Source organism: Tupaia chinensis, unplaced genomic scaffold (genome assembly GCF_000334495.1).
Source record: "Tupaia chinensis unplaced genomic scaffold, TupChi_1.0 Scaffold000291_1, whole genome shotgun sequence".
NCBI classification, from domain to species: domain Eukaryota; kingdom Metazoa; phylum Chordata; class Mammalia; order Scandentia; family Tupaiidae; genus Tupaia; species Tupaia belangeri.
This window is the reverse complement of record NW_006159776.1, coordinates 2,531,551-2,556,629: the sequence shown is the minus strand read 5'-3', so window position 1 is coordinate 2,556,629 and position 25,079 is coordinate 2,531,551. Positions and strand designations below refer to the sequence as shown.

The 25,079-nt window shown below is 38.7% G+C and overlaps 1 protein-coding gene across 6 annotated transcripts in view; it reads right to left on the bottom strand.

Annotated features, from left to right (window-relative positions):
- Nucleotides 1-25,079, bottom strand: part of ZNF462 (zinc finger protein 462) — a 158,659-nt gene that overhangs the window by 57,025 nt on the left and 76,555 nt on the right. For all 6 annotated transcript variants that reach the window (XM_027772674.1, XM_027772673.1, XM_027772675.1 and 3 more), the window contains exons 7-8: nucleotides 23,633-23,751; nucleotides 19,433-19,624 (exon numbers count right to left, since the gene is read on the bottom strand). In XM_027772674.1, coding sequence (XP_027628475.1) covers nucleotides 19,433-19,624; nucleotides 23,633-23,751 — 311 coding nt within the window. The remainder of the gene's footprint in view (nucleotides 1-19,432; nucleotides 19,625-23,632; nucleotides 23,752-25,079) is intronic.

The window sequence follows — 25,079 nt, the reverse complement described above, 5'->3', positions numbered from 1 at the left end:
AAGAGTAGTATCAGTAAAATGCTAAAGGCACATCAGATTCTAGTAGTTTAAGAAAAGCAACGAGCAAGTGGTGAGGAAGCAGAAGGTGGGGGCATTGGTTCTTTCAAGAGATTTAAAGGATAAGACTCCTCAATTGCAGAAATAAAATTGTAGAAGGTCATATCCAAGATTGCTTTTAATATTTAAAACACAGAGTGCTTTCCTGGGGCTCATAAAAAAACATTTTTGAGACTTTCCAGCGAAGAAATAGCACATTAAGAACTAAGGCTTAAGGTGGCAGTTTGACATAGTAAAGAGTGTTGGAGTCAGGCTGGCATGCACCCTAACCCCAATGCAGCCTGGTGCTTAACTGCTACGTGACCCAGGGCGTGTAATTTAAGTTCTGAAGCCTGTTTTCCTCCTTCCTCAAAGCTAGTCATGGAAGTACCTGTCTCATGGGATTGTTGTATGGATTAACTAAAATTAAGCAAGGGTTGGAAAGTACTCAGTAGCCATGCATTAAGTAATAATTTCCATTAATTAAAAATGTATATTGATTAACATCAGTAATAATAATATTAATGATGTCTGATGTTGAGACGTATTCATTAACACATCAAGTGCTAAAGAGTTTCTTGTTTTGGTGGTTTCAATAAGTTTATATCAACAGGGCTCCAGACACTTTTCGCTTTCCAAACACTGAACTGTTTTAGACTCACAAGAGAGTCCATGGTATAAAGGAACTTCATTCAGCTTCTAAGGCTAGATGTGATTTTTAAAATTTTTTCATTCAAAAAAAAAAAAAATCATTCTTTGGGGGACCAGCAGTTAGCGTAATGGCTATGTCGCTGGACTCCCACGTAGTCGACCACGGTGCGCGTCCCGGACCCAGTAGCTTAAAACTCACGCCAGGCACGTGTGCGTGCGTGCCCAAGATCCCAAGAGGAGAATGGAGGAGAATGGATTAGAAAAAAAAGTAAGTTCAGAGAGGATATGCACTAGGACCTTTTGTCCAAGGCTGTATATTTTATTCATTATAACATGAGTGGTATTTCCTGGATTTTTAGACTGTACCACCTCTCACGAGGGACCTCAAATTCAAGGATTCCACATCCCCAAGGTTGTACAGACTAGTAAGTACAAATGATCTATATAGACAACAGGTTTCAAAAAAGATCATTAGCTACTAATTTTCACTAGTTCCCATTGGGTGAAAATGAGCTCTCCTGGCATTTGTTCAACCAAAATGAGCCTAGTGATACCCAGTACGAGCCACATTTGATGCCAATACTGCAGCACAACTCCAAAATTCCACTGGGGAAACCACACACACACACACACACACACACTGCTCCTAATTTTCACTAGTTCCCATTGTGTGAAAATGATCTCTCCTGGCATTTGTTCACCCCAAATGAGCCTAGTGATACCCAGTACGAGCCACATTTGATGCCAATACTGCAGCACAACTCCAAAATTCCACTGGGGAAACCACACACACACACACACACACACACACACACACACACACACACACAGTTATGAGTTGGGGAAGAGGTTCAAGTGAACATCTAAATGCTTCTCCAGAGTGAGAGTGCCTGGTTGGAGCTGTGGCAACCAAGAATGCCTGGGGTAGAAACTGGATGGGCTAGTGGTGTAATCAAATGTTGCGGGTCTGTTGCTGTCAAATAATGTCATTTCCCTTCTGGATAAAGGAATCCCAGGGGCACAAAAAGAGCAATTCCACCTGGTTGGCAAGGAAAGTCTAGGGCTCTGCGGCAGAGCTGGTCTCAGCACTTTCTTAACCTTTGCTTTAAATGAGCAGCCCCAATATAGTCACCTTTTTATTGATATGACAATAATTAGTATAAAAATAACCACGAATGTGTGCATGTATTAGTTTACAAAGCTTTTCTCATATATTATTTTGCTTTCTCTCAATTTAGAAAATGATCATGAACGGTTAAGTGAACGAATAAATAAAATTTTAAACGTGTACTGGACTTGTAGAGAATCACCTCTTCTCTGTCCTATAGCTCTCAAACTCTTTCCTGCACTGTCAACACATAATAGGTGAAATCTATGTACTTCAACACTCTCTTCTAGACATGTTATGATGTAGAAGATATTTCTCCAAATTAGAAAAGATAGAAATATGGAATACTACTATAAACCTTAGTTAAGAGTGAGGGAAATTCAATGGTATGAATGGCAAAAATACAAAGTCATTTAGAAAAAACTTAAAAGCTATTATTTATTCTTTTTTGGGGAGAGGTTTTTGCTATAGGGCGCATGCACTCACCAGAAAGACAGAGAGAGACAGGGAGATAGAAAGCAAGAAATCACCCCCCAAGGGGAATGGTCACACCGCAATCCCTTCTCCTCCATTCTCTTCTTGGGATCTTGGGCACGCAAGCACACGTGCCCTGCGTGAGTCTAAGCCGCCGGGTCTGGGACTCGAACCACAGTCTACTACGTGGGAGTCCAGCGACATAGCCATTACGCTAACTGCTGGTCCCAAAGTTACTATTCTTAAAAGGGGAAAAATAAAAAAATCTTTCTAATCTTTTATTTCAACATTAAATTAATTTTTAAAGATTTATTGTTTTCTAGACCTCCGTTCTGGAGGTAACATAATTAAGATGCAATGTATACTATAGATGTAGTAGAAAAATAATTTATTTTATTGTTAACATAACGATATGTAAAACTTACCAACTTTAATGTGTTAATTGGGATTTCGTTTACACTTCACTGTCTGCCTGCGGTTTAGTTATCACAGTTATTATGTTTCTACTAACAGACATATTGGTCGCATTATTCTTGCTTATAGGCAAGGTAGATGTGTGTTCTACCTTCATTTTTCTTTCTCTGTATTTCTAATTAAAAATGTACTCATGGGCAAAATTTCAAAATATGGTAAAATCAGAGTAACAATAAAATTACAGCTCACAAGTACAGTAACTTGTGATTGCCACTGCTATAATCACACAGTTGCTCACTCCATTTACTTTGGGGTAGAGAAGATAGACGGCAGCTATTTGTGACTCCTAACATAATGGTTCTGACTCTATTCCTGTCTCTTTCACTTAAGAAAAACACCTTGTTATACTCACAGGTAAATTGACGTTACACAGGAAGGATAAATCTGAATAAGCATCGATTTATTTCAGAAAGCAAATCAGATGGCATGGATTAAGGTGGCTGGATCCCACATGGCCAAACCAGGCAGCTTGATAAACACCACACCAGGCATATGTGCTTGTATGCCCAAAATTGCAAAAGGAGGGATAAAAGGAGAAGGGATTGTGGTGTATGATCATCCCTGATTTCTCATTCCCCCTACCCCGTCTCTCCTATGAGCACTCACACCCTCTGTGACAATTTTCTTTTTTTTTTAAAGTAAATCAGGTTTGTTTATTGTAGCACCATTCACAATAACCAAGATATGGAATTCACTGAAGTTTAAGTTATCTACTAATAGAAGAATAGATTAAAAAATATATACTATTCACACACACATAATAGAATCTGATTCAACCACGAAACAGGATAAAATCCTGTCATCTCCACCATCATGAATGAGCACCGAGATAATTACGCTAAGTGAATAAGGCCAAGCACTCACTGAAGGACAAATACTATTTGACACTCATTTGTGGAAGATAAAAGAGGTGATCACATAGAAGGGGAGAGTGGACCTAGGCATCTCCCAAGGGACAGGAGAATGCTCAGTCAGAGAAGGGCTTGCACATCTATGTTTATTATGGCATTATTCATGATTGCTAAGACATGGAACTAACTCAAATGTCCACAAATGGAAGAACAGATTAAAAAAGTGTGGCACATATACTCCATGGAATACTATTTAGCCATAAAAAAAAAAAAAAAAAAAAAAAAAAAACAGGAAAAAAAAAAAAACAAGAACAGGGCCAGCACATGACATGGTGGTTAAGGTGCTGCACTCCCACATGGCTGATCTGGACCCAGTGGCTTTGCTTTCTTGTTTTCCCTTTCTCTCTCTGGTCAAATGAAAAATAATGATAATGATAATAATAATAATAATGAATGGAAATAAAAAATATTTTTAAAAGAAAACAATAAGATCCTGGCATTTGATAGAAATGGACAAATATGGATGGTTTATTGCTGACTGAAGCAAGTCAGGTTATGAAAGAGAGACAGTGTATGTCTCCACTTAACATAAACCAACTGTTTGCACTCTATGGTAGAGACAGAAAAATTGGAAGGCATAAAAACATTGAAACAATGATGGACACTGGAGACAGTGTGGGAGGAAGGTGGGAGGGGGGAAGAGTGTGGGGAAGGAAATTAGGGAGAAAAATAAAGAAGTAAGACATTTATGAGACACAGACATGGTTTATTACCTATTGCTGATAATGTATATATTGTTCTCAACTGGACTGGTCTGAGGTATATTTCATGTTGGGTAAATTCTCTCCATAAGCTAAATGATGTACAGTTATTGAATGTAGTGAAAAAATAAATTAAAAAAAAAAAAAGAAGTAGAGAATGGAACAGTGGATACTGTGGATATGGGAAGAGAAGGAAGGATAGGGAGAACTTAGTTAACAAATACAAAGGTGCAGTTAGATAAGAGGAATGAATCCTAATGTACTAAAATAGTAACAACTTAATGTACATTTCAAAATAGCTAACTAAGCATTAGAACATGGAACATACTTGAGATGAGGGATATGTTTACTGTCCTGATTTGATCATTACATATTGTGTATATGTATTGAAAAATTGCACTGTACCCCATCGATATGTATAGCTATGTTTTTTATAATAAAAAAGAAAAATAAACTAGTTTGTGATTAGCAAAGATAACCTGAAAATCGAACTGGAAAATACTGAGATTAGGACCAGAAAGTCTGGCTAACAAGAGAAAGCGTAAGGAGAATGTTATTCAAAACTGGGGTCTGGCAAGTTGGAAACCAAAAAGGAGGACAGAGCTAGAGGAAACAGAGGAACGAGTATGCTAGAGGAAGCCCTTCTGGAGTGGCTATCTCTGAGGTTTGGATTGGGTGAGAAGGAGGGAGATGGTAGACAGAATTTAAGTTTGAGATACTAATGATGGAGCTCATGGTAAATTCAGGCACAAATGGGGCAGAAGGTGGAGTGGAGATTAAGGTGCTGGATCCTGCATGGCCAGCTTCCCGGTTTGAGCTACAGAAATAGTGGCTTGAGAATCAAGCTGGGCACATGTGTGTGTAAGCCCAAATTCCCAAGAGGAGAAAGGAAGAGAAAGATTATGGTGTAACTATCCCCCATGGGGGGTTATTTCTCAATTTCCCTGTCTCTCTGTGGCAAGTGCAGGAGCCCTATAGCAAAAGCTTAAAATAGTAATAATAATAACAACAATAATAAAAATTCAGCCACAAATGGATGGTCGGAATAGTCAGGAAGGAGGTATATCTCCCTAGTTGAGCAGATCAAAGTGTCTCTTGAGTTATTACCACTGAATCTAGTATCTTAGAAGTCCAGAGAATGATGGGCACAGGTGGAGCAGAAAAAAAGTCTGTAAGCCTGGCACTGAATTCATGAAGGAAGATGACAGAACATTCCAGAAGAAGAAAGTAAGTAGAAAGGTATATATTTGAAAAGGACCACTGAATAGATTGGGGATAGATGGAATACTACTCAGCCAGAAAGCACAACAAAATTCTGCATTTGACACAAAGTGGATGAATCTGGAAGATAAATGCTATGTGAAATAAGCCAGACTATAAAAGGCAGGTACTATTATGTCCCCACTAAACATATATCAAATGTCTGCACGTTATGACAGAAACTGAAGGGCTCAAAAGCATAGAGATAGAGAGAATTAATGGCAGATTACTAGCAGATAGCAGAAATTATATGGGAGTAGGGAAGGGAGTTAGAGAGAAACAAATTTTAATGAACATAAGAATGCATGTAAATAAGGGGGAAGACATTATGGTACAGTATGCTACTGCAGAGTAAAGAATATGGACAATTCAATACATACTTCTAAAAAAAAAAATCAAAACAAAACTAGTAGTACTATTGGGGCCGGCAGGTAGCATGGTGGTTTAAAGCACTGGACTCCCACATGGCTGACTGTGGTTTGAGTCCCGGACTTGATGGCTTTCCTACTTTCCCTTTCTCTCTTCTTGATCAAATTAAACAAATAATGATGATGACAATAAATTAAATGAAATAAAGATAAGTTAAAGAAAAAGAAAATAGAATTGTTATCAAGGGTGCACAACATAATATTTAATGTTGAAGATGAATGTGTATGTCCCTAACGTGATTAGCACACACTGTATGCATGCTTTGAAAAACCATGCAAACCCCACAAAGATGTACACTGAATATACGTAAAGCACAAATTACAAACAACAAGAAATAAGTGGCAAAGAACAAAAAAGAAAAGATTAAATGAAGGAAGCAGAAATATTCTCAAGAGACGGCTGAAAGTAAGGAGTATACCCCACTCCTCTTGTTGGCTGTTCGGAGGAAAGGAATTAGTTCCTTTGACTGCAGAAAATTGACAGGGATATGTTGCTGTCATTGGAGAGAAAAGTAGAAGTCAGTTCACTCTAGAAGAGTGAACTCTCTATAGTAGTAGAAGAAAAGTGCAACAATACAGGGTGACATATCATTTTATACACACAGCCAGATCCCACTGGCTTCCCAGTGTGTGTGAGACACAACTAGCTTGTAGCCACTAAAATTCCAGGCTTTCTTACACATAACCTATTTGTGGTCTTTTGGCTTTCCTTGTGTGCAGTTGCTTTTGCAGTGCTAATTCAAATCAATTAAAAAAAATATTTGTTGAATGGCTTGCCTAGTACAAAGGCTCTGAAAACGAACAGCAAACAGCCCTTGACCTCAGGGAGTTTGTAGTTTAGTTGGGGAGACACATATGGTAATCAATAATTGTAAAACTATTTGGCAAGTCCAGAAATGGAAGTGGTATGTGAGTTCATTTTCAGCCCATTATTCTGAACAGTCTAGACAACCTATCATCTTGATTTTTGTCATATAACTCATAGACCATTCATTCTCCAGTATTTTAAATGTTTTCAGTTTCAATCAAGAAGTAGGAGAAGAAATTCTTAAGTTAAATTTTGAGATGAGTGAGACTTAAAATTAAGTAAATTTCTGAAAATCCAACCTAAATATATACATCAAACACGTATAAAATACTTGAAAACTTTAAGTACTCCATGTTTATTATCTGATGAGGTATCATTTTTGTTTCAAGACATGAACCCTTATATTTCAAAACTATAGTCAAGTAGTGTTGGATATCAAGTAAACCATGTAAAGGAAAAATAGTTTTTATAGTATAGCCCCAGTTCTGTGGAAAACAGTAACAATAATCATTAAAATAAAAAAAAAACTTATGTTTGTACATTCCTAGAACAAATATATATATATATATATATATACACACACACATATATATATATAACTACAGAAAATTTAATAGAGATTATTTTGGGTGGGTGGAGGCTTACATGAGTGACCCTTATGTTTTATATTATGTATTAACATAAAGTTGTTCTTTCATTGAGTATTACTTCTATAATTAGAAGGGGGAAAAAAATCTATGCAGACATCTTAAAAGGGGATGACTAAGGTCAGCAGGTGGCTCAGAGGTTAAGGCAGCTGGTTTCCACATAGCCATCTGGTGGTTCAAGCCCCGGACCCAGAGACTTAAAAAACATGCTTGGCATGTGTGTTCAAAATCTTGAGAGAATAGAAAAAAGACAGCAGTGAGGCCATCCCCTTCTCCACTCCCAGAGAGTAATTTCTCACTTTCCCTTTCTCTTTGTCCAGCAACCACAGGTTCCATACAGAAAAAAAAAGGGGGGGGTGTGGGTGGAAGGAGAATGAGTATCACTTATAACTATTTCTAATGCACATTCATTCTTGAGGACTTCTAAGTTGAGGACTTCTAAGTGCTAATGTACCTGTAGTTCAATAGTACTCTGCTACTTCCAGAAGGGAAAGACACCTTGCTGTTGGACGTCTCTTTTCAGTCTACTGTCTTTGGTTTTAAATTTGCCAGAGGGTAAGTGCATTTGTGAGAGAGAGAGAGACAGAGAGACAGAAAGTGAGAAGGTACTCATCATGGGAGATCGGCAGACCACAATCTTTTCTCCTCCACTTCTCCCTCCTTTTGGGATTTTGGGCATGCATACGCATGTACCCAGTGTGTGATTTGAGCTGCCAGGTCCAGGACTCAAACTCTACAGTCAGCCATGTGAGATCCAACCATCTTAACCACCAAATCACCAACTGGCCCCAGTTCTTTTTTTTTTTAGAGGTTTTCACTATAGGGCACTTGCGCTCGTCAGACAGACAGAGAGAGACATAGAGACAGAAAGCGAGAAATCACCCCCCAGGGGGGATGGTCACGCCGCAATCCCTTCTCCTCCATTCTCCTCTCAGGATCTTGGGCATGCACGCACACGCGCCCGGTGTGAGTTCTAAGCCACCGGGTCCAGGACGTGAACCAGGGTCGACTGCGTGGGAGTCCAGCGACATAGCCATTATGCTAACTGCCCCAGTTCTTAATAATTTATTTTTAAACAAATTTTAAGTCCTATTCCTGGCCTTAAGTAGCTCTGCTGTCTGGCTCCATCTCTCCAAACCCCACCAACTATCTTCCTGCTAAACTCACCACCAGCCTCTACTCTACCAGATTGGTTCCCTTGCTCTCTCACGATTCTTTCTTATATTTGCTAATTTCTGATATTCCTTTTAATTAGAACAGCCTTTCTTCTGCCTCAGTTCAAGGCCTAAACTGAGTCCATCTCTTCCAGGAAGTCCTCATGACTCATCAATTCCTTCTCTTCACAGCTACAGCCAATAAAATTCAGATACACAGTTTTTATTATTTACACTCTGTGTTGTTTTTTTTTTAAACACCTCCTGCATATTTACTAATTTATGCACTCCATATCAACCCATAATTAAAACTTTTCTTTAGCTTCCTTTGGAAGATTCCAGAACCCCCAAATAGTTATGAAAAAGCTGTGCCTGCACCATTCTGGATCATTTTCTGGATGTGCATTTTTGCTGCTATACTTTAATGAGGCACAAAGGTTAAGGTTTAGATTCAGACAAACCTATAAAGAAAACACAACTCTACCGCATACATGTTTTAGGACTTTTGGACTCATCATTTCACTCCTCATGTCCGTAATTTCCTTTACTATAAAATGAAACTAATCACCTGTATCTCCAACTCATCAAATTAAAGCAGATGACATATTTAAGGCAATCAGCAAAATTTTTTAAAATAAAAATGATAGTTTTTACCACTCAAGAATTAAACACAGGGGCACAAAGAACCGTTCTATAAACCAGAGAGATGACTTTCATATTGCTGAGGGGGGAAAATAACTAGTAATGCTTAGAAACTAAGAACCAGATTAAGGGTTTAGAAAGTCCTGTGTCTCTTGAGGTGGCTATCTCTGCACCACTGGTGGAGGACTCACCATGCATGAAAATAAAAGATGACATAAGGAGAATGACGTGTGTGAGTCATCTAAGAATATTCTGTGTCCCCGAGGAAGCTGAAGAACCTAGCCCTGGAATGACTTCTCCATGAGCAGTGTGCTGGTAAATGAAACCTTAGCTGGGCTCTCAACACCCAGCCAAACACCTCCTGTGGATTGTGCTAGATGACTCTGAAACTGCTTGCAAAGTAGAAGAGCCCCAATGGTACAAATAGCAAGGGACTGAATCCAGCAAAAAGTCAAGCAAATTTCCTATCTGAACACTTGCTTCTCATGTCACTTTGGCCATTCTTTATCTCACCATTTTTGTTTAACCACTACCGCTGTGATTTTTCTGCAGGGTATTACTTAGAATTATGAATGAGTTAATAAAAATATCATAAGCACCATTTGAATATATCTTTCTGGGTCACACCATCAAAACTCATATAATCTATTTTTTTTAAATAAATTGTTTCTAAAGGACTATTTCTGGCATCTTCTCATCTCTGCACTTAGAAAAATAAATTCTTATGCACATGCCCATCTTTCCCAGGACATATCCTTTACCCCACCAAAGCTGTTCCAGCAGTCTACCACTGAATCATGGCTCACTGTGTTACTCCTCCCAACTCTATACCCTTCCCTCTGTGCAAAACCCCCTTAAGCAGAACAGTATTTGAAAGAGAGCAGTGGATCTATGAGTTATAAGAAGTCTCAAGACAGTTGGAGGGTTTTTTTTTGCCTTACATAAAATTGGGCTAAAATACTGAGCTTTGCTCTGGGGAAAGTAAACTCAAGGTTGGCAATGAGAAGACAGGGAAAATTCTTTCTTTCAAAAAAGAACTGAGACTAATTCTTCTAGATGATTTGATTACTACTGACTATATCTTCTGCCGAAGAATAAAGTAAGCTTCATCTCTTTTAGAGAACTAAGATTCTGGACTCTAAGTAGTTCACCAAGGGATGCACAAATCAGTTGTGAAATTACAGAGCAAACTCTTGGGTTGCTAGAAACTAGCTTGGAAGATGTTTGGTAGTATATGCTCATACTTCTGATGAAGAGATGTGTTCATTGGCATGAGAAGAGGAAGATGGGTTAGTTGACTAAGTTTCCAGTCCATGGAAAACCTACACTTGGAAATTTTTTTTTAGTCCTTGACATATATAGCTGCTGTTAATTTAGAAAGACAGGAATCCCAGTCAGGTGGGTGTCTTGGGAAAGGTCTATCGACAATCTTTGAGTTCAAAGTGGTGAACATTTTGAAGGGTTCCTATGTGCCAATTGAGGCCAAGTTCTAATAGTTTACCCACTTTAGATTTCCAGTAGTATAATAGAGGACCCACGACCTTCAATGCCACTTTGCTCCAGAAGAGCTGCAGACTTCTATGCCTTAACAGCAGAATTGCCATTCCTTATACTAAGTGTTAAAATAAACTCTAGTGCACATTTTAATGTACAAATTCTGATGTCAAAAAGGGAAGGTTAGTAGTGTCTGGTCAGATAATTTTGAGACCAGCAAAACCTATTAAAAATTATAGTCAAGCCATTAAAATTATGCCTTACATCCCATGTGCCATAAACGATGTAAATCTTTGTACTTTACAATTATTCACTTGAGAGTCTCCATTTCATTATTGTCATTTTTTAAAGAAACCACCTCTTTTTTTCTTTCTCCCCAAGAGAAATCTGATTGCAATTGGAATCTGCGTGGAAGGTCTGATGCCCTAGCAACTAATTGGATCCTCTTAAAGGTTGAATTTTATGTCTGACCTATTTAGAGATCTGAAAAGCTTCTCCTCGAAAAGCAGGCATCTCAGATCATAATTTTTAAGTGTCAAGTATTGCTTCAGTCAAGGTTAAATGAGTTGATAGTTTAGAGCTAGACTCAACACAATTCTTAGAGAATATTTTCCATTTAAGCTTAAATGTAATTTATACGCTAATATTTCTGAAGCTTCAGCTAATACTTTACATTTCACATACGGAACAAAGAATATATTTAGGTCAACCACATTTTAAGAGACATCTAGACATATTCCTTATGTTCAATATAAAGGTTTAGAATGACATTTATCAACGAATGGATTAATTTCATGGGCATTGCCAACATACCCAAACATCTAAGGCAGGGGTCAAGTAAAGTACCACCTAAAGGCCAAATCTGGCCTCCTCTTTGTTTTTGTACAAAGTTTTATTGGAACACAGAGGTCCATTTGTTTACATATTGCATATGGCTGCTTTCTTGTTGTAATAGCAGAGTTTAATAGACATTTCAGAGACTGCCTGGCCTACAAAGTCGAAATGTTTCTGATTTAGCTTTCTACAGAAAATGTTTCACAACCAGATTTCTGGTGTAAAGAACTAACTGACTGGGGCCGTCAAGTGGCATGGTGGTTAAAGGCGCTGGACTCCCACATGGCTGACCACGGTTCAAGTCTCGGACCTGGTGGCTTGCTTTCTGACTTCCTCCCTCTCTCTGTCTCTCTCTTATCAAACTGGAAAATCATAATGATAATAATAAATAAAGTTAAAATAAAATAATTCAAAAAAAAAAAAAAAAACTAACTGACCAATGGAAGTCTCACAAAATGAGGTTCTTCTAATCAGTATATTATTTTATGCCAAAAGGTTTTTAAGAACATTTTTCAGGTAAAATAGAAAGTTCTATTCATTGACTAATTTTGTTGGTTTGTTTTACTCTATAGCTTCTGTGAATTTGAATTTAACTACAACCAGACATTGTCTATTCTTTTGACAGAGACACAGAGAACAGAGTGGCCCAGTGTAGGGTTGACAACTGTGTGCACTTGCTCTAAGAGACAGCTTTGCTGCCAGGTGACCATGTTAGTAACAACCATCTCCCCAGGTCCACCAACACTGTTTCCTTCTGAGGGAAGAAACAGCTTTGACCTCATCTTAACCTTCAGTTTCCCACTCCTACAAAAGGTCTCATTACACAGGGAACAATGACAACATTTACAACTTTCTTGGTTAAGGAAGATCTTTTCACCTTGACAGAATAATTATGTCACAAAATTTCTGTTAAAACAATCCCTAAAGTTTCTTCCTCAGGTTGTTTGTCTTCTGAACCTGCCTCTTAAATGGAAGTAGAACAAACTTAACCCTGTGTAATTGGTTTGGTAGTCTTAGATGTGTTCAGGGACTCAGGACCATTAACTGAATTGAAAATTGGGATGCATGCAAGAAGCCATTGATAAGTCAAAATAATACAATATTTAATAAGTACCTAGATAACTGTCCCCATTGGAAAAGCTGGGGCAAAACTAGTAGCTTATCTATAAGTCCAAAAAAAAAAAAAAAGAAAAGAAAAGAAAAACAAACACTGACCCACAGAATGATGGAAGAGCAATCAAGGGCCAGCAGATGGCATGGAGGTTTAAGGTGCTGGATCCCACACAGTCAGCTACAAGTCCCAGACACAGCGACGTAAAAATCATGCCAGACATATGTGTGTGTGTGCTCAAAATCCCATGAGAAGAATGGAGAAGGTATTGCAGCGTGACCATCCCCCTGGGAAGTGATTTCTTACTTTCCCTCTCTCCCTAAGTATACACACTCTATAGTAAAAAAAAAAAGAAAGAAAGAAAGAAAGAAAGAAAGAAAGAAGAAAAGAGTAATCAGAGTAGGGTTAAGTACAATAAAAAACCAGTCTTCAAAGGAAACAGAAGTCAGAGTTGTAGAGAAAGGTAGACAGGGAAGAAAATCTTCTAAGCTCCTGCCAGAACTTATTCTAGGGGCAGAAGTACAAATGAAGAGCTTAGATGTTGACAGTAGCAAGTATAGAGATGGTAGGAAACACCAATATCTGTGAGCAAGACCACTATGTAACAGATAACCCTTGACTGCATAGTCAACTTGAATGCAATGGTTTTGGTATAACAGAAAACAGTGCCTATGGTTCCTTGATGAAACATGTCTTTGTAAGATTTGTGTTCATCAAATATTATCATAGAAAAGCTAACCAAAATATTATAACAAAACATCTTTTGCATGCACACACACATATGCACAATATCCCATAAAAATTCTTACAAAATTTTTCTATTAATTCATAATATCAAAGACTTTTCTGTTGGGTGGACCCTGCTGAGATGTACATGAAAAAGGGAAGGGAATCATGACCAAGAGTTCTTCGCATTTTTTTTCTCAGTTGCTAACCAGGGCCTGGGCAAAAAGCTATGTTAACTCTCATTCACTGTACTCATTTTGCACTCAGTCTTAGGGTCTGATGTTTGTTTTTGTTTTAAATGCATCATAGTAGCTATTTCCTAAAGCAGACAGGTCCATACTGCATAACCGGATAGATAGAAGAAATAAAATAATCTACTCATCAGGGGAAACTCCGGGGAGGAAAAACGAATGCCACCACTTGCTTGACTTTTTACAAAGAATATCGCAGAATTTTAAATTACATATCCACTGCCGATGCACTGTGTAGTTTCCCAGACCTAAACAAATCTCATAGCTAAGCTATGTTGTCCTAGTTTCTTTATTTTATAGCTGTGTGTGTGTGTGTGTGTGCGTGTTTCTCTACTGAAAGCAGAGACTTGGAAACAGCCTGATAAAAGCCAGTCCTATATTTCATACGGCAGGAGAAAGAGCACAGTAAACACAAGCACAGCAGAGCACTTCCCTTTGTTGACAGCCTTATTGTTTCCCCTTAATGCATTGTTTAGAATAGCAATTACATGTCATTTCCCATTATCCTATATACAAAACCAAAACCATACAGCCGCTGCTTTTCTTTCCAACAACTGATCGTGAAGAATATATAGAGGGTTCGTGTGCTGGTGAAACATGTCAAGACTGACAGCTCAGAGCCCAAGAGCTCAGCTTAAGCACCGAACAGGTGTGTGGCCAGGCAGCTGGGGTGAAATCTCCTATCCACCTCCTAATTTCTTTTTCAGCTTCCCCCTCTTGCAGTCCTTCCCTCTTGGTTGGGAGGGAGAGCTGCTTAAAAAGAACCTTCCCTTGCAGGCTGTCTCCCTCTGCCAGAGAAGACTGGCTTGCTCTCAAGACAGCAAACATTTGACCACTGCAAATAGCAGTGAGCATGTCAGCTCATTTTATTCACATCCCTCACTAGGGAATCAGAAAGCCAAGGACACACTGGCGATTTCCCTGGTTTTATGGATCCTGACTCCCCCCAGGCCTCCAACACATTTTTGGTTCGTGTGTTCACAGTGTCCTGGCATCTGTAGTGTGGGAAATCTTCACTGAGAGCCAATAGCCCCACAGCTTCTCCCTATTAAAATGTGCAATTCGATTTCACATGTGTGTTTCAAACACCATTCAAGGCATGATTTACAGGCTACTGTCTAGCCCCACAGCTGTTTTTCCATCCTTTAGACTTAGCTGTTTCTAGGAATCCATCATCCAACTCCCTAGCAAACAGTCTTTCTACATTGGGCTTCCCCAGTCATTCTTGACTACGCAAAATTATAGAAGACTTAAAGTAAAGATTCAAGAAAATATTTACTGAATGAATAAATGAGGAGTTATTCTTGCCACATAATTAGTCATTCGTAAGAACAGTCCATTTGATGCCTTCTGTTTATCCTATCTTCGAATCACCTTTTTTGTCATCAAATTAAACAAATCACTGCTCGTCCAATAGTAATACTTATTTACACTATATATATTAAAAGCAGCACAGTTTCAATGATTTGGCATAGGCCTCACTAAATAGTTAACAGCTTTTACAATTTTCATATTCTTTCTTAAAGAAAAAAAATAGAATCACTTTTATATATGAGAAATTATCTTACCATGGCTGAACAAAGCCAGATTACCTGTGCTATATAGTGTCACTCAATATCATATTGTCATGTTTCAGTGACAATCCCTTCCCCATAGTCTAAGTTCCTGCAATCTAAAATCGCCACCTAAAAAGTTTAGGCCTCAGGCTTAGGGTTGTGGTTAGCTTAGATGTGAGTGCTAAGAACAGCTTCTAAACCTTTTATTTTAAGCAGTTGGAGGGCAGGACAGTACTTATTCGTATCTGATTCATCTGTGTATAATACATCTCTTGGCACAGGGTACAGACTCGGGAAATTACTGAGCTCAACTCTTCCTTGTCTACGCAGAGGAAAATAATCCATACACTGGATGTCTAGAGGATTCCCTCATCCTGTGATTTTGCAAGGAAGAAAAACAAAGTACAATTAGAGAGAATGTCTCATGAAAAGCCTTTGTTGGAAATAGTATTTTGATGGATCAGTTTCACCTACACAGCTCCACAGGTATTGCTTCCATTTCAGATGAAAGCAAATAATTAAAAGTCACATAAGGCTAACTCTCTAGCCTAGTGGCAAAAGGACCTGGATCCTCACAAGGCCAACCAGAGTTCAATCCCAGATCTGGCAGCTTGAAAGAAACAAACTGAGTATATGTGAATACATGCCTCAAATCCCGACAGGATGGAGAAATGGACAAGGGATTGCAGCATGACCATTGGGGGAGGGGTACTTTCTCCCTCCCCTTCTCTGTTTCCCTATCTCTCTGTCTCTGGCAAGCAAACACACCCTCTGACAACTACAAAAATAAATCATGTAATAAAACCTTGCAATTAAGTTCAAATTGGATTTTGCCCTCTGATTACATTATACCAATCTTAACCAGTGAAGAAAAACTCAAGTGTAAAAGAGACGCTTTATGTATCTTTTTACATGTACTCTTACAGCCCTAGGTTTGAGACCATACAATTTTCTGGAAGGAAAAAACAGAAACAACACAAGTCTTCACCTACATTTTAAACTAATCCTCACAGTTGAGGAAATCGTGTGCTAAATCCATCAGAAGTAGTACCATTATGACAATCCTTTTTGGTTAAACAGAAGTCTTTTAAGACAGGGATACCAGTAGGAGCTCCAGTATTTAACACAGTGTTGAATGATTTGCAAAGAAACCACCAAGCTCTACAACTCAACAGAGGCAACTTTTCATCTCAGGACTTACCTTTACATTTCCTTGTTTAGGACCTGACCACAGAACTCATAAATAAAGATTTGTTTAATCTTTTGATAACCCTACAATTAGATCATGTTGACAAGCTGGACCATCAAATCTCTAGGACACCTGAAGAGTATCTCAGTTTTTATGCTTACATTAAAAAAATCAATGTAAAAAATCCCCACACCTTTTATTTGCTATAAATGGTACCAAAGATGAGAGCTGCTACCAAACTATGAAAATCACAGAAACCGGGACCACCATATGGTGTAATGGTTACATCACTGGACTCCCATGCGATTGACTGTGGTTTGAGTCCTGGACCTGGTGGCTTAAAATTTGTGCTAGGCGCATGTGCGTGCGTGCCCAAAATCCTGAGAGGAAAATGGAGGAGGGATTGCAGCATAGCCATTCCCCTGGGGGGCGGGGGGGGTGATTTCTCACTTTCTGTCTGTCTCTCTGGCAAGCACACATGCCCTATACCAAAAATATCTCTTTAAAAAAATTACAGAAATAAACCCACCCTTTATTGGGGTCAACAAGTGTCATGGTGGTTAAGGTAGTGGACTCCCTTATGGCTGACCACTGAGTCCTGGACCTGGTGACTTGAAAATCATGCCAGGCATGTGTGTGTACATGCCCCAAATCCTAAAATGAAAATGGAGGAGAAGAGATTATAGTGTGGCCATCCCCTGGGAAGTGATTTCTCACTTTCCCTCTCTCTGTCTTTCTCTGGCAAGCACAGGTATCCTATGGCAAAACCTAAAAACAACCCTTTGTTGGGAACCAGCAGTTAGCATAATGGCTATGTCGCTGGACTCCCATGTAATCGACTGCGGTTCGTGTCCCGGACCCGGTGGCTTAAAACTCATGCTGGGTGCGTGTGCGTGCGTGCCCAAGATCCTGAGAAGAGAATGGAGGAGAAGGGATTGCGGCATGACCGTGGTATCCTATGGCAAAACCTAAAAACAACCCTTTGTTGGGAACCAGCAGTTAGCATAATGGCTATGTCGCTGGACTCCCATGTAATCGACTGCGGTTCGTGTCCCGGACCCGGTGGCTTAAAACTCATGCTGGGTGCGTGTGCGTGCGTGCCCAAGATCCTGAGAAGAGAATGGAGGAGAAGGGATTGCGGCATGACCGTCCCCCCTGCAGGGCAATTTCTCACTTTCTGTCTCTCTGTCTCTGTCTGTCTGGTGAGTGCATGCGCCCTATAGCGAAAACCTCTCCAAAAATAAAAAATAAAAAACCTAAAAACAACCCTTTGTTAAATACTACTATGTGTCAGTTGTTGTACTGGGCATTTGCGTGTCTTTTCTCATTAATCTCTCAAGATAATTAGTTGAGGGAGATACCATGATCCAATTATACTTATAGATCTAGGAAGCTAACATTACCCAGAGGAAACATGACTCGCATTGAGAAAACTAGTATTCAAATCCAGACATTCGCTCTACTTTCTTTCCAGTCTGCTAAATTCCTCCATACAATTTAATAGTAGATCTTAGGAGACAGTGTTTCTCCTGACCTGGGAAAAATATGAAGGGTCTTCAAAAAGCTCATTGAAAATGCATATTATGAAAAAAAACCCATGCCTGTATTTCAAATTTTTTTGCACCAAAATAACTTATACTTTAATTCCATTTTGCCATGAACTTTTTTAAGTCTCCGTGTATTCAAGGAAGTAGTAGTTAGTTGCTACCAGAGACACTACAGAAAGTATTCGAGCATTAAGAAATGAGGAAGATGGGACCTATAGGTGGTGTGGTGATTGAGGCACTGGATTCCCATATGGCCGACAGCAGTTCAAGTCCTGGACCTGGCAGCTTGCTTTCTCACTTTCCTGCTCTCTTTCTCTGGTCAAATTAAAAAATAAGACCAATAAATAAAATTAAATAAATGATTATTTTAAAAAAAGAGAGAGATGAGCAAAGTACTCTATTCCTCTAAGACTCTTCAGACTTCTTTTATTTCTCTAACTCTCTGATTCTGCAATCATCTGGGGGTGAGCTGAGTAATCAAAACAGGTCTGTTTTCTGGTTTGATCAAAATAATCAACTACCTTTCTGTTCACCAGGTGAGCAGGCTTCAAGACCACCTACTCTCTTCTCCCCTACAGTTTTGGTTAGATTGCCAGTCAGCAGACCTCTCCATGGCATCCCATATTTCTTCTGAAGCTCCAAAATTGGATAGCTAATGTTTCCTCAACATCCTTTGACTACAAGAAATCAGTGTTATCCCTAACATATCAAATGACAGGGTCAGATATATTTAGCCTATTCTTTACCCTCTCCATTCCTCCTCTGAATTTTGTGTAGTTAACTTACATGTCAGGCACTCCAGACCACTTCACAGTACATATATTTTTTTAGAACAAGACTTTTTTTTTTAAAAAAAGAGAGAGAGACTTTTGTTATAGGGCTCGTGGACTTGCCGGAAAAACAGAGAGACAGAAAGTAAGAAATCATCACCCACCCCACCCCCACTCCCCTGGAAGATGTCCATGTCGTAATCCCTTCTCCTCCATCTTTCTCAGAATTTGAGGTGTATACACACATGTGCCTGGTGTGTGTTTGAAGCCACTGGGTCGAGACTTGAACAATGGTTGACTACATGGGAGTCCAACAAAGTAACTTTTACACAATCTGCTATTCCAAGACATGCTTAGTATCCTATTCACTTTCTTGCTGGAAACCACAGTGGAAGTTTCCAACATGAATCCACCCCACATAACATGCCTTTTCCACAAGCAACACTCACAGTATAGACCAACATTTTTACCACAGCATCACAAAGATGCTTGAGTTTACTTCCCCCCAACCTTTTTTTGCTTCAACTTTTTCACATTTCTTCCTTCATTTGAACCATCATTTTTCACATAAGATTTTCCTTTAGAAAGAATGATTGGCAATGGATACCAGCCCACCATGACTCTTAATTAGTTAATTCTGGCTTGCAAGCAGATTTTTACCATTGGAGTCTTCCACTTCTTCAGTTGGGGTGGTTTTCTGGGAGGAGTGGTGGGCATGTGAGGAGAGGAGACTGACGATCCGTGGTCTGGGGAGTGTCAGGGCTTTCCCATGGACTTTGAGGGAGTGTTCCTTCAACTGACTGATTGTCATGGTGGAAAAGGAGCACCAAGAACACTTGTAGGCATGTTCACCTGCAGAATGATAATGGTAAGAGACAAAAACAGGAAAAAGAGGGTAAAGGGGGGAAGGATGTCAGGCAGGGTTGGAAAACAAATAGCATGGTTAATTCAGTCTAGAAAAGTGCTTCTCAAGCTTCATGGTCTATGAGTCTTCACAGATCAACTCCGTGCCCATTCCTTCAATCACAATGCTCCTCTGGGATTGAAATTCTTCCACAGCTCCATAATCAAGTGACCTGGTCCCCTTTCATTTCATGCTCTACTTATAGAGTTGATTCCCCAATAGGGAAGAAAACCCAACTGTCTATGAGACCTCCTTCAGAAAGGCTTACCAAACCTTTTGTCTCCTTCTCCATACTAGAAATAACTATGGCAAGATTCATTCTAGGTTAGCTTTTTGTCAGTCATGGAAAATAATAAATTCCCCTCTTATTCAAAAGATCTATCAGTGGTTTTTAAAGAACAAAATTACTCTTTGCATGCTCTACTCTACTATTCTCAGTCTCTACTTCTTTAATAGCCATACACCTTTCTCATCTTACAGTATACACACACACACACACACACACACACACACACACACAAACCAATTTTCAAACCTCAGCGTAATACTCCATTTCCCTGCTTAATCAATATTTCAGAAATGGGTAAAAATAAGTAATTTCTTAAACCAAGAGAGTTGAATACATTATTAGGTACATAGAGGGGAAGGAATGAGTGTGTGTGTGTGTGTATGGTCAATATTCTGCAATAAAAACCGTCCTTTTAAGTGAAAACAAGTATTTTTCTTTTAATTAGTTTTATGTCATTCAAACACAGCTCAGATCACCATGACCAAATTATGTTAAAGTGTGATTTTCCTTTGCCATGAGTCAGCTTTGAAATTAATTGCATTTTAAGAAGGGTACAAAATGGGAATGCTTATATTGTTGGACTGATAGACACTGGTATGCTCAATTCAGAAAGCAATTTCACTTCTTGTAACAATAGACTTAAAAATGCTCATGCCTCCAACTCCGTAATTCCACTTCTAAGAGTCTCTATAAAGACAATATCCTTTAATACATAGAAAACTTCATTCAGAGATACATATTATTTATGCTCAAAAAGGTGTGAAATAACCCAAGTTTCCAACCATAAGAAAACAAGTAAATGCAGGCATATTCTCTAGATGAGCTATCAATCCCATTAGAATAACTTTGTGAGGAATTTGTAATAACAGAGAAAACTAAAAATAAATAGAAAGGCAAAAATATATTTTAGATTACATTGTAATCACAACTGTTAAAAAGTAATTACAGACAAATGGTTGAAAGGAAATATTGGGTTGCAAGAAAAGTCATGAGGCATTTTTGCATAGAAGAACAGAATAATACATCATGACTTTTCCAACAACCCAATTCATCATTTAAAAGAGGTCTTTTGATAATAAGATTATGAATGACTATATTTCTTCTTTCATTTCCAAATTTCTCAATGAACATGTAATTGTGAAAATTTATTTTTAAGGTGAAATTCAAAAATCAGAGAGGAAAGGAGGAAGCTGGATCTTCAGTAATTTTTGTGGATAAGAAAAACTGAATCAACAAAGCTGGTGGTCTACAGATTAATACTAAGAGAAATGGGAATCAGAAGGTAAACCTCTGCCCCTGCTTTTAACCAGCCGAGATGGTTACTTGCCTGCCACTGTGAAATTTACTAAATGGTTTCACATGTGAGGTGAGGTCAGCATCCAAGTTCAGCAATTAAGCCTTCTTCTCACCCTCAAAGCTTGCATTTCCAAGAAAGTCTTGAAGAGAACTACAGAAAACTTTGAAGTACACAACGTTATGTAGCACAAAGCAGAACAAAAGTTAGAAGTGAGAGAACCCACGTAAGAACACCAAGCAGTGTTCCCTGAACCATGACCAAAGAGTTAGATGATAATGCTGCTGGGCAGTGAACAAAGGTATTTACCAATAAACTGTAACTAATATTATATATAATACTGCTGCTCTTCCATTCTAGTTATCTTTTTTTTTTAAATGCAAGCCTGATTGGATAACATTTCTTTCCTTTTTTCAATTTTATTTATTCATTTACTTACTTTATTTTGACCAGAGAGACAGAGAGAGAGAGAAAGTGGAAAAGCAAGCCACCAGGTCCAGGACTTGAACCATGGTTAACCTAGTGGGAATGTCCAGCGCCTTAACCACCACACCACTTGCTGGATAACATTTCTAAACTGTGAGTCACACAACTTAACAAAAAGAGTTCAAATCTAGATTTGCTTAGTCCACACTGTTTTTTACATTTTAAAATAAGAGTTCATATAGAACAGACAGATCAAGAGTCTTACAGAAAATACACTGCTGAGAGCAGCCAGAGGCACAGCAGTAATACAAGTGGACTCACATGGGAAAGGTTCTGTGTTTGTGGCCTAGGCCTTTCTGTGCAGGTGCATGCATCTCTGTGATCCAGGCTGGCTAAAAGTGAAGACTCTATTATGGGTTTCTTTCTCAGAAGAAACAGATATATCAACTTTGTAAAACCCAAAATGCGGGACCAGTAGACATGGCCTAATGGTTATGTCGCTGGACTCCCATGTAGTCTACTGCGGTTGCAGAAGTGGCTTAAACTCACGCCGGATGCGTGTGTATGCGTGCCCAAGATCCAAAGAGGAGAATGGAAGAGAAGGGATTGAGGAGTGGCCATCCCCTCTGGGGGGTGATTTCTTACTTTCTGTCTCTGTGTTTCTGGTGAGCGCATGTACCCTATAGCAAAAACCTCTCTAAATAAAAACTAAGAAAGAAAAAGCAAAAGCACTGGTTTTCTCCAAGATAAGCCTCTCTCAGTGGGTAAGGGCCATGACACAGAGATCAAGATTCCAAGGTGTGTTGAGAACTGAGTTACATTGCTCCCATTCTTTCTTACTGGAGGTTTCCTCCTTACCAGTCAGTGAGCACAGGGAGGCCAGCCCCTAGAACATGCACTTCAGGTTAGTGCTGTGGAGCCAGTGCCCAGCCTCTGATGTGCTTTTAAAGTTCTTCCTACAGGCCGAACCATTTACCCAGCTCCTACTGGTAAACGTGCTTTTGATAAGGCAGAGGCCAATGGGAAAAACTCACCAGGATGGTGTCTCAGTTGAATAATTTACAATATACACAAGTTAGAAAAGAGTAGTTTGAACTCTGAAGCCATTTACTGCATGGACTTTAGTAGAAGTTTCCTAGAGACATAAAAATCCTGAGAGAAAAGACCATAGAGCTTAATCTCCCTCTCCTGTCTCTGACTCCCAGTGGGGCTTGGAGCAGCCAGGAAGCTAGGGTAGTTTTACTATATTACTCAGTTCAACAGGAGACAGTGAAGAGACATGTTCCTATTGGCACAGGGTACGAGGATGGCAAGGTTATGGCCAGTTGTTAATTAAGCCATTCAAAGTACAAGGCACAAGGAAATTTAGACAACACCTACCCTTTACAACGGTCACTACGATTGACACTCAAGACCCAGTCATTTCCTACTTGGTGTATGAAAATGTATCTAAGGGCATTTCCTGAGAAGTATCACACATCTTGATTTCTCTTTGTCTCTTCAAACTTTCTTATATATTATAACCCTACTTAGTTGAGAGTTGTCTTTAGTGGATATAACAATTTTCTGCAATTCCATTAGAAAGGCTAGGTAGTTTAGAAATTTCTTAAAAAAAAAAAAAAAAAGATCTAAAGCTAACCTGTTCTCACCATGAATCAACCGTGACAAGAATAACATGTGTTTTGTATTATTTAGGCTTTAGGTGACATTTTGAATTTTTCATATTTTTTCTTTCTTTGTCTTCACTAAATAAAAATAAAACTGAACAGGCAACCATCTCAAGAATAACTCAGTTCTCTGTGTAAAGCACAAGACTTAAAAATTTAACTTCAGATTAAAAGTATAAAATAAAAAAAAATAATAATAAAATTTCAACTTAAGAAAGAGCAGTAGATTTCAGACTCTAGAGAATGTCAATGAGTTTGTGCATCACAAAGACCAACTCACCAGCATGAGCCTTGAGTATGTGAGTTTTCAGTCGGCTGTTATAGGAGGACTTGAAGGAGCAGAGTTTGCATCGGAATGGTTTATGGTGTCCATGGTGGGTTTGCATATGGCGATCCAAACTTGATGTAGAAGAGAAAAAAAAGAAAGTGATAAGATTAAGCACTGCATACCATGTTTTCTCATTGCCCTCTTCAGGTATCCTATTTTAAAGATGTTTAGTCTTTTTATTTTTTTTTTTTAATGATGGTGCTTACCAAATATAAATAAATAGCCAAGAGTTCCTGTACCTACTCTAAGAGGAAAGGAAGCTAAGGGAAGAGATCAAGAGATGTTTTTGGATTGAGAGATAGGGCCATGGTAACGAGTCATGTAGATCAATATTGCCCTTTTTGCAGAGCCCTGGTAATTGGAAGAGAGCATACAAAAAGAGAAGGTATATTGTACGTAATTCAACTTTTTCTGTCAAGCCAGCCAGAGTGTTCCAATTAGTACTCTAGTTTATTCAATAAAAGAATGGGCGGAAGGGACAGTCCCATAGCATAGAAGTTAAGGGAAATGAGTCCTACATGGCCGACTCATGGTTCAAATCCTAAAACAATCTGGCCACCTAGGCATGCAGGCCCCAGATCTTGACAGGACAGAGAAATGCAGGAGAAGAGATTGTGGTATGACCATGCCCTGCTAGAGGTGCTTTTTCCCTCTCCTCCTTTCTCTCTCTGGTGAGCATATGTTTTCTCTGGCAAGATAAAGAAGAAAAGAATTTTTAAAAAGAAAAAGAATAGGATTTAGAGAACTTTAGCATTTTAAAAGGGCTGAGTTTCCTTTAAATTTAATTCTGTTTACATCTTGAACAGTAGACTGAAGAATGGCCTGTGTTGTTTTCAACATCGATATAAATATGGAGACATCTTTACCACACTTGCTGTATACCAGTCTTCCAAAAGCAACCTATAAGAAAGTTATTTATTTATAACTAACCTCCAGTACTACATAATTATTAGTAAAAAAAAAATTATAATAAATCTAGCAAATGAGGTATGGGTAGAAACTCTAATTTGAAACAGTATCCCAGAGAACTAAATTCTATTCTAAATGACTCAAATGGGAATGTTACTACTTATCATTTAAACTATAATGCTCTCCTGAGCTCCAAAGCAATATTTTCATTTGCCTCTGGACAGTTCCCTCTGGCTGTCCTTTAGCTATCCTAAATTCAACTTGCCCTGAACAAACCCTGCAGTTTTTTTTTTTTCTATGAAACAAATTCTCTTCACTTCGTTGTTTCTATAAATGGTACTACCATTCTCCCAGTCAACCAGAATGAAAACCTAGGTGCCATCTCTACTTTATTTTTATTTATTTATTCATTTTTGGAGAGGTTTTCGCTATAGGGCATGTGCACTTGCCAGACAGACACAGAGAGACAGAAAGCGAAAAATCACCCCCC